The 9925-nt window shown below is 46.2% G+C and overlaps 1 protein-coding gene across 1 annotated transcript in view; it reads left to right on the top strand.

Annotated features, from left to right (window-relative positions):
* The first annotated feature begins 1622 nt into the window (after nt 1-1622).
* Nucleotides 1623-9925, top strand: part of LPXN (leupaxin) — a 294439-nt gene continuing 286136 nt past the window's right edge. The window contains exon 1 of the mRNA XM_085651802.1: nt 1623-3007. Coding sequence (XP_085507928.1) covers nt 2854-3007 — 154 coding nt within the window. The 5' untranslated portion in view covers nt 1623-2853. The remainder of the gene's footprint in view (nt 3008-9925) is intronic.

The following is a 9925-nucleotide window of genomic DNA, read 5'->3' as shown; positions in this document are numbered from 1 at the left end:
TAACACTCCATTACAGCTGAAGACCGTGTGTGTCTATTTCTCTAACAACAGTTGCTGATTGTGATAAAAAAGTATTTGCAGACATCCCCACTGACAATGGGGCCCCTTCAATGGCTCGGAGCTGGCTGACTACCTGAATTTCCGAAGCATTACCCCCCAGTGGCCTCAAACCAACGGGAAGTAGAACATCTGATGATGACTCTCACCAAGTTAATCAGGATTGGAGTAGCAAAGGGCACTAGCGTTGAATACGCCCTGTACCAGTTCCGGTGGGAATACAGACTCACTCCCCATTCTATTTCTGGTGTGTCCCCCAGCGAGATGTGTTTCAGCAGTTCCATGGTGGACACCATCCCCACCACCTCACCTGGGAGAGTGTACCTAATCCTCTGGACCAGTCTGCCTCCCAGAGACTCAGCAACAAAGAGCACGCATCCCAAAAATAGAATGAGAAGGAGAGTCCCATTAAAGTGGTCACCCCGGAGGAAAGTTCAGAATGCCTTTTAAACTCAACCCATGAGTCGTCACCAATATCAATGGCAAGAAGGTGACTGCTCAGAAACAACGAGTCCCAGTTTTAAAAGGTTCCACCGTGGTCAGCAGCAGGACCAGGACCTGTCGATCCATTGGAGGACATCATGGCAGATGATCACCCGGAACAAGCGAGAGACTGTGTTGCAGACCAAGGGGTGGGCAGTCACTGAGAAGAACTAGTCGTGGCACCCTCCCAGGCCTAACCGGCAAACATGCCAAGCCTCTCCCCAGCCGTGATCAGCAAGAGCCTGAGATCGGCTGAGGTTCAGAATCCAGAGAGTTCCTTGCCAGAATCCACCGCCAGGAGTGGTCTCGGATGGTACCTGTTGAGACCACACCCTGAGCCATCCCAAAAGTAGAAGGACTTTGTCTGTGGCTGATTGGAGGCGGATCAAGATGCTGAGGCCGTGAGTATCCATAAAGTGAAATGTTGGAGTGTTTGAATAATGATGGACTAGAGTTATTTGGTCTATGTTTTGATGTTCTTTATGTTTCAGCGTTCTGTTTTTCCATAGCATGGGAGTTATGTGGTGTCGCAATGACCTAGGCGACTCCAATGCACAGGGGTGATAGTTGGTTGGACCCTGTGTGCGTGTGTCTCATGGAACCGATCTGGCGTACGGCCAGACATAGTTAATAAATAGCCCGGGGACCCGGACGTGGTTAAGTATGAAAGCAATCACTATTGTAGCCACTGTGTGGTTCTTTGGGGGCACCATGCAAGGCCTCACAAGAACGCTACAGTAGCGGTCAGGCTCGCTCGCTCGCTTTACTCACTATGCACCGTACAGGGGCTGGTCTGACAAAATTTGCCAGGGCTGCTTTGGGTTCCCGGTCTGGCCCTGGTCATTGGTGCGTGGGAACTCCTTTCTCAAGAAGAAGTGAGGTGATAATAGGAAGCAGGGTCTTGTCTGTTTGCACCCTACTTTCATCAAGCTCCTGCCGACCTTCTTCAAGAGCTGGCAGTATGAGGCGTGGAGAGAAAGAAGCACGTGCACAGGAAGAGATACGCTCGCGCTGGGGATTCGTTGCTGAGCTACTTCCGTGCTGACGAGGAGAACAGGAAGTGGGCAGCTCGTGGCTCGTGCACCCCATGCTTAGGAAACCAAACCATGCTGCTGTGAGTAACGTGTTCTTTCAGTCTCTTGCCCACATCCTCCCCCTCCTCTGGTAATAATGTTCACGCACAGAGGCGATGGCAAAGCTCAGCTGGCAGGGTAGTTAGTACAAGGGGCGCGAGGCGCTAGCTAACTTAACGGGATGGGCGCAAGGCGAGGCGCTAGCCCGCAGAGTAGGATGGCCAGATACAGCCTACGAGACCAGCCTCCTTCATAGTTACTTCACGACCCCAGGTTATTCAGACATGGCACCTTCAGTCAGTCCGTCAGTCCTGACTTCTCAGCCAACAGCACGTGTTGCATTTTTACACCTGTGGTTGTGCTATTTACATTGTAAATATTGTCTCAGAAAGTACTGATAGAAAAAAAAAACAGGTTTGATGTGTCCCACGTGAAGTGATTAACTGGTAGCTACCATCAAATGTAAAGATGGGTTAAAGATCAACTTAAGAACAATAAAGCAAAGAGCTTCAGCGAAATATACATCAGGTGGAAAAATGGTATAACATTGAAAGGGACAGCAATGCTGGCCACGCTGGGAACAGAGGACATAATCTGGAAGCTGTAAGGTCACGAGATGACTCCGTGTGAACAAGGACACCATTCTCCATTCCTGTGCTTTCATTGCACATCCCAATACTTTCTGGGAGTTGTAGTCTCGCTCACCTTAACTGGACTATGTGGGCCAACTTTCCAGGTTCCATGTTTTTTTGCAAATGGAAAATGTGGACTGGGACTCCTGCTGAGCGGGCGTTATCCGGTATATTTTGGATGGCTTTGTGGTCAATGTTTGTGCATGTAGATACAAACTGTCCCTGTTGGTGCCACATACAACGCTGCAAGAAATCATTAAATACTAAAACCCCAGCCTGAAGGGCCAGTCTTTGTAATGAAATATAATCTCGGTGCACACTGGCGTTAGAATAGCCCCCCTCTGCCACCAAGAGACGTGTTTTCATGCGAGGGGGGCTTCTGGAAGCGAGTCCTTTGTAGGTGCTCAGTGGCTGGGCGCTCAGACAAGCGGCATGGACCGTGGGAAGAGGAGGGTTACAAAGAGTGGGTGAGGAGAGGGCAAAGAAGACGACAGGGACACGGAGGAATGTTAAAAAAAACACGAGAGTGCACACAAGGCCGACGGTGAGATGGAGAAGTGAAATTGTGGTAGAGTCGTGGGTGGAGAGTGCACACTGGAGAGTGAGTCATGAAAGAGAGAGGAAGAGGAGTAGCAACTGGGCTGGCGAGAAGCACAGAAAGAGACTACTTTCAGTCACCGCGGGCTCCTTCCGACCCGCTGCGGCGCTGCTCTTCCGTAGAGCTCCAGGCGCTAGACAGAGGCCGTGCGATGGAAGACTTGGGTGAGTGGTTTTGACCTTGTCTTTATCACCAGGAGTACAGATGCCCATTATTACAGCTTAGCATTTAGTAGGAGCTCGAGGTGAGATATCAGGATCCGGTGTGGTGTCCATAAATGTATAGAAATGAGTGCACGTGCCGTGTGCGGTGCACGCCTCGCTAGGGAGCGCCTGGAAGCTGCACCAGGTGTAACAAGGGATGGGAGTAGATCGGATCCCCCTCCTGAGCCTGGCTCTGTAGGAGCTGGAAACCTCTCATCAGTGACCCGCGGGATGACACTCGAAGAGTCGCGTTGTCAGCTCGGCTCAGAGGGACGGTGTTTGTTCTCGGCTCGGGCGGAATGCGCCAAGAAGGCGGCCTCCTGCATTTTTGTTATCTTGTCCGCACTTCCCTTTTGGTGATGGCTTACTTAGGTCTGACGCTATCTAAGACCTTTAGTTTTCTAATAAAAATATATATGTCATACATATTTACTTACCAGGATTTTTCTTCATCCCTCTTCATTTATTGGTCCGCTGAAGCAGGCCCGGTTCTAGCTGGTCCACCCAAACAGAACAGGAGTCTTGGCCCTCGCAGTGAGGGCTTGAAGGCAGGCGCGCAACGCCATTGGGCTTAAAGTGCTTCAAACCCCCCCGCCTCCCCCACCCCCGTCGTGTGTGTCAGTCCGGGCCAAGACAGCTTCCCGGGCGCACACACACAGACAGCTTTTGAGATTATCGCAGCCGCATCCGGGTACTTCACAGGTCTTTATATGACCATTTATATGTTAACGAGGCTGTTTATTTTTTCACCCCTTCACATGGCGAAAGGCAAAATCATTTTTTTGACAACGGTAACCTTTGCCTACTGTCCTGCTGCGTGGATATTTCTTTTTCTATGCAGCGCAGGAGAAAATAAGTTTGTGTCTAGAGATTGACAGCACTAACCTGCACCAACATTGGAGAAACACTTCAACAAAAACTCAAGTAAGCATTTACAATGAACTGCATTTACCATGATGCTAAGGGGTGAACTGTGCTGGGAGGTGAAGCAGTGTGCTCCCATCCCTCTTCTGTCCAGTGATGACCTGTTCTTTGTGTTGATAACGATGGCCAGCATCTTCACCAGAGTAAAGCTCTGACGGCGACATGCTCCTGGCATAAGCGACAGCCACCAGCGACTTTACTTGTGTGGAGAAGTGTGGCTCAATGGTTAGAGCGGCAGACCCTGATGCAGAGGTCTGGCCCGGGACCAGGGTTCAATTCCCTGCCTCAGCGGGTCTTGGGCTCAAAATTCCATGGACCTGACAAATCTTGCCTCGGTGCCTATTCCAATCATGGAGTCCCACTCTGCAACTCTGGGCAATAGCTTGCTTAATCTCCACAACGGCCCCCACAACGCTAAGGATGCTTGGGCTCCACCTTGGGGGTGCCCAGCAGTGGACAACTCACAGGGAAAGCCAGGATGGGTTCCACAGCGGTATTCGTACAAGCGCCTTGAGACCCTTGCGGGTGAGTTGTGCGCTATACAAGTATCAATTTACAATTTACATTTTACCCATGTGAAGCTCCGACAGCCACCTGCTCTTTGCATCAACAGTGACCATCTGCGTTTCCTGCCAATGCGAAGCTCCACCGATAGCGTGCTCCTCGTGCTAACCATGACCTCCTCACTGCTCTGCCAATGTGAAGTACCAGCTGAGGCTTCTTGTGTGGACTTGGACTTTGAGACGGTAAACACTTCTCCAAGATGGCCCCTTTTTCCATCCCGCGCTCCATTGTGGTCGGCCTGAACTTGTGACTTTCACCCAGTCCAATGCGACTAGATAACTGCGAGTGGCACTTTGTGCTTTTTGAGACTATTGTCACCTGAGACTTTTAAAAATTTGTAACTCCGGTTCTACTTTTTGGATTATTGTCATTTAGCTGTCATTTTTTGGTTTGGGAATTTCCTTGTGTTGTATTTTGACATGATTATTGTGTAAATACTTTACACTTTGCCTGTGAATTAATCCTTACTGCACTGCGCTCAGCTACCAGAGGGTTAAACACAGGTTTATTTTGTCACTTTTGTGTTTCACTTTAACAGGGATTGTATTTATTACTTGAGTGGGGCTCTCACCCCTCTCAACTAATAATCGATTTTCTTACAGTGAGGAAGTGGTAGTATACAAGTCAACCCATCAAAAGGATGGTAAAAAGGCTGCACAAGAAGAGGAGGCTAGCCAGCAAAAAAGAAGCAATCAGTTGGTAGTGACAGAGGAGCCAACCACTGGGTGGACTCTAAGGCCACTGTGAGGTCTTGATAATTTATTATTGGCAGTCTGGTAATGAAACCTAAAATTCTTTTGCCACAAAATTCCAACACTTTCTTGATGATTACCAGTCCAATTTCAGACCTGCTTTTGACTCAAACCTGCCACCTTGTGGCAGTACTGAATGACATGCTGGTCACATGTGACTCCGTCTCTAGCCATGCCTTTCCTTTTTGATCTTCTCGGTTGACTGCCTTTACAGTAAGACAGGATGAGGTGACTGCTGATAAAACCACAAGGAGCAAGTGAAATATTTACCCTACAACAGTAAATGCCATCTGTAGTAAATTGGGTTACTGGTTGAGGGGGTGAACCCTTACTCAAGCAGCAATCACAGTCCTTGTCAGGGTCAGGCACACGCAAACCCCAACTTAACCTGTGATTAACCCTCTGGTAACTTGGCACAGAGCATTGAGGCTTAACTTAGAGGCAATGTGTAAATCATGTATGCACCAGTTAAAATAGTAATAAAGTTAAAGCACAACACAAGAAAAATCCCTAACCAATTTAGAAAAATACTATGAAATGTAATATATAATTTAGGAACAAAATGACAAAACCCCAATCAGTAGAATCTTAGATATGCAATTTTAAAGAATTAAATGAAAATACTTCAAAAAGCTGAAAGCACCAACTGTGGTTATCTGGTCGCGCCGGACCGGGACAATGTCACACGTTCAAGCCGACCTTGATGGAGCATGGGCTGGCTACAGGGACCCAGTTAATTCCTCTGAACAATAGTACCTTAACTCCTGGTTGTGTGGCAATGCAGACTTCCGCAGCAGCGATTCCTAGGGGGCTGTGAAGCTGTGATGCGAGGTCTTTCATCGTCACCGAGGATGCCATTGACGAGGGGCTTGTGGTGTGAAGTCCTGTGTTGAGAGGCAGATGGCAACAGCTGGTTCTGAAGAAGTTGCAGGGCTTGCGATACAGAGTCCTGCATTGTCGAGGATGGACATGCTATGCCAAGGCCTTTGTCGAGGATTTGTCGCACAGCAGCGGTCCTGAAAGGCTGGGTGCAGTGATGCTAGTACTGCTCTGGGAGCAGTTCATTCAGTGGTCCTGATGTGGAGTTTGGTAAGGCAATGTGTGGTGCCGTTGCTCCAATGCATAGGTTCTGCTGGGGCCACCTTTGGGCTAGCTGAGCACCCCCAGGCTTACTTCCAAGGGTCCAGGACTGGAGTGGCACCACTTGAGAGCACAGGGCTCACAGCTAACAACTACTGGAATTTTAATACCCTATTCACATGTACATAACAATTGTATTTGCATGAAAGTAAATATCCTGTAAAGTCAGCATGTTCCTGAACTTCAGCAGGGCATATAAACCCTAATCCTAGGGTTCTTAGAAATGAGCAAAAATAGTTTCAAGTTTGTTTTCTAAAAATGACAAATTTAGAATACCTCTCCAGGGGCCAGATGTTCGAAGCATTTTACTGGTCGCAAACATCCCATCAGGCCGTTTGCGACCGTCAAAATGCTTTTTGGCATGTACCAACCCTATTTTGCAAACCGGTAATCTCTTACTGACTTGCAAAATAGGGTCTGCCAGTCGCTATCAGGAAGGAGCGTGTTAAGGGTGTCTCTTTCTAATAGCGAGTCGCACTGGTATATAGGAATGTTTTGCGACCAGGAATAGGGTCACAAAACATTTGCAGTTACCACCAGCTACAAGTCAATTGGTTGTGACTCACTGGAACTGAGGGGCTATTTCAGGCCACCTGCAAATGAGTAGGTATTGGGTAACAGTGGTGGCTGGCATGGTTCGCGGGTGGTGAGGCGGGCGCAGATGAATCGCGTGGGAGAGGGGAATCTGCAAGAGGTTAGCGGTGGCGGGGGAGAGGTCACGCATGGTGAAAATACAAAAATTTAAAAATAAACGTACCTTGCCACCGGCCGGGTCCCCCAGCACATTGAGGAACATTAAGCAGGCCCCATTGACCAATCACAATTGGTAAGCTCCCAGGCTCCCCTGACTAATCACAACACTGCAATGCAGCGTTGTGATTGGTTTTGAGCTTCCTGGTTCAACACAACCAGGGAATAGAGGTCTGGGCATGTTCTTCATTCAGGCTGTATTGCAGCATGCATGGAGAACGGGGGAAATGCGCATGACTGGTTTGGGCGGCCCGAGAGAGCGGACCAAACAGTCATTGCGCACTTAGGAGTGGGCAAACCACTCCTTCCCTGCCCGGCTCCAAGAGCAGAGCAGAAAGCAGCATAACATGATAATAATGCAAAGTTATTATCATTTTATGTTTCTACTTTACACTGCTTAAAAGCAGTGGGGCGACGCTCCTCCGCAATAGCGGGGGAGCCGCCACTGTTGGGTAACCCTAGCGGGGCTCACTGAGAAATTTCTTTACCTTGGGACTCAGCCTGTCTATGGGAATGAAGGTCTTCCAGCAGAGCAAGGCAGGAGTTTTTTACATGGCAGGGGTCTCTTGACTTTTGATACTTCAAGCTGTTGTTCGCTACCAAGCTTTCAGTTTTGGCACCAAACGTTCCTAGCAAAACAAAGGTGGACACTATGGCTGCCAAGGTTGGGCACTGCTGGGGTAACTTGTCCTGCCTTCTCTGGCCCCAAGTCTTGGACTTGATAACTTTCAGTGGGGTTAACTACTGTGGCCAGGTTGGGCTCCACAAAGATGGATAACTTAGTTGCAAGGTCTCTCCGAAGCCTGTCTCTGTTCATTAAAAAATACTAAACGGGACAGTATGTCTGAAGCCTTGCTTTTATACTGACTTATGTGGATAGTGTAAATAGACTATGTAGTATAAGACATTTAACATTTTAGGCCACTGGTGTATTTCTTGCACCATGTTACTGAGGCCTTACTGACTTATGCTAATATGGTTTAGTTAATTATTTTATATATTATGGTGCCAAAGTCAAAAATACCAGCTAAACCCAACCAAAGAAATGAGAGAACCATTAAAAAAAGCACTACCAAGTTATGGGGGCTGTCTTCCTCCTTTCTTGGCCTGCCAGGTACAAGATGGTACAGAATTGCTATTAAATATCCTGCTAATAATATGATCTTGGAGGACACTTATTACAAATCTTCCTCTTCGATTAGGTTCAAATTATGGCCATTTTTGTCATGTGTATGTTATTGATACCCCCTCAATGATCAGCGACATCAGTCTGTTTTCTCTAAATATTTTTTAATTGTTCTCCAGGGCCAAAATGCTTTCTTCAGGTATAAGAATAAACCAAATGAAAATGGGTTGGTTGCTTTTTATCTTTGACTGGTGGTCGGGGAGTCCATATCCTATGAGTGGAGCTCCCAATCACTCAACAAGATGTTTGTGAAGGCTGAGATGAATGAGTTTCAGTGCTCGACATGGCAAGAGCATGTTTCTATCACTACTAGCTGCTCTACTTACTTGATCCTTTAAGAGGCCTTCATAAGGTTTTGGGAAGGACCTGGACGGAACATTGGCCCCTTCCTCTGCTAAAATGCATCTCTACTCTGATCCCACAAGAGTAACACATTACACATCAGCATATGAGCCTGCTATGACTTGCATTCACCCTCAGTTTTTCCAATAATTCATTGACCAACTGGGGTCCTGGTGAGCAAGGAAGCCTGACTTTCTACAGAAAAAAAAATATATACTATATATATATATATAATATACATATATATATATATATATATATATATATATATATATATATATATATATATAGAGAGAGAGAGAGCTCCAAGGACTTCACTCAAAGAATGAAGGAGACCGCACTCAGCAAGGTTTCTCGATGCGATTATTTATTGCATTGTTTCGAGATAGCAGCAGTAACACCAGGACGCGTTTCGGCGTTCGCGCCTTTTTCGACTGAGTTACAATGTGCAGGTTACGTGAGCAGTATTATATCCGGTTCACATGATCTAGTTCCGGTTCACTTAAACATAAACATAGTGAAAAGACTAAAAATACAGTTTAGATCAGACTTTTGTTTACTTGAAAAAATACTATATATTTTGCATCACGAGTAAATAATTCTTAGTTCATTATTACAAGTGAGAAAAGCACTTTGGAACCAATAAAGTGAATACATAGACAGGCGGTCAATTTAAGGTGAATTGTTACCCTGAATGAGTCAAGTCAGCCTACAATAATTAATTCAAGATTCTGCATTTAACAAAAAGTAAATATTTACATATAATTCATTTCAGACTCTCTAGACATAATTATATATATATATATATATATATCCACTGCAAAAACCATAGGTTTCAGGGACGTTATAGTTAGAAATTAGCATTTAAAAAATCTTTGAAATTCACTGAAAAAAACGGTTTCAGGGACGTTATAGTTAGAAATTAGCATTTAAAAAACCTTAGAAATTCACTGAAAAAACCACAGGTTTCAGGGACGTTATAGTTCGAAATTAGCATTTAAAAAACCTTAGAAATTCACTGAAAAAACCATAGGTTTCAGGGACATTATAGTTAGTTGGACATTTCCCTCGTACAAAACCAGTGAAATTCAGCCGTTATAGTTTGTTCAGCTAACTATAATTCGTGCCCCGCAATGCACTGCTGATGATGTCAAATATTACATCACTCATGACATGGTCAGTGACATCACTGATGACATCTCAAATGACATCACTGATGAC

Source organism: Triturus cristatus, chromosome 4_1, assembly GCF_964204655.1.
Source record: "Triturus cristatus chromosome 4_1, aTriCri1.1, whole genome shotgun sequence".
NCBI lineage: Eukaryota > Metazoa > Chordata > Amphibia > Caudata > Salamandridae > Triturus > Triturus cristatus.
This window is presented reverse-complemented; position numbering and strand designations above follow the sequence as displayed.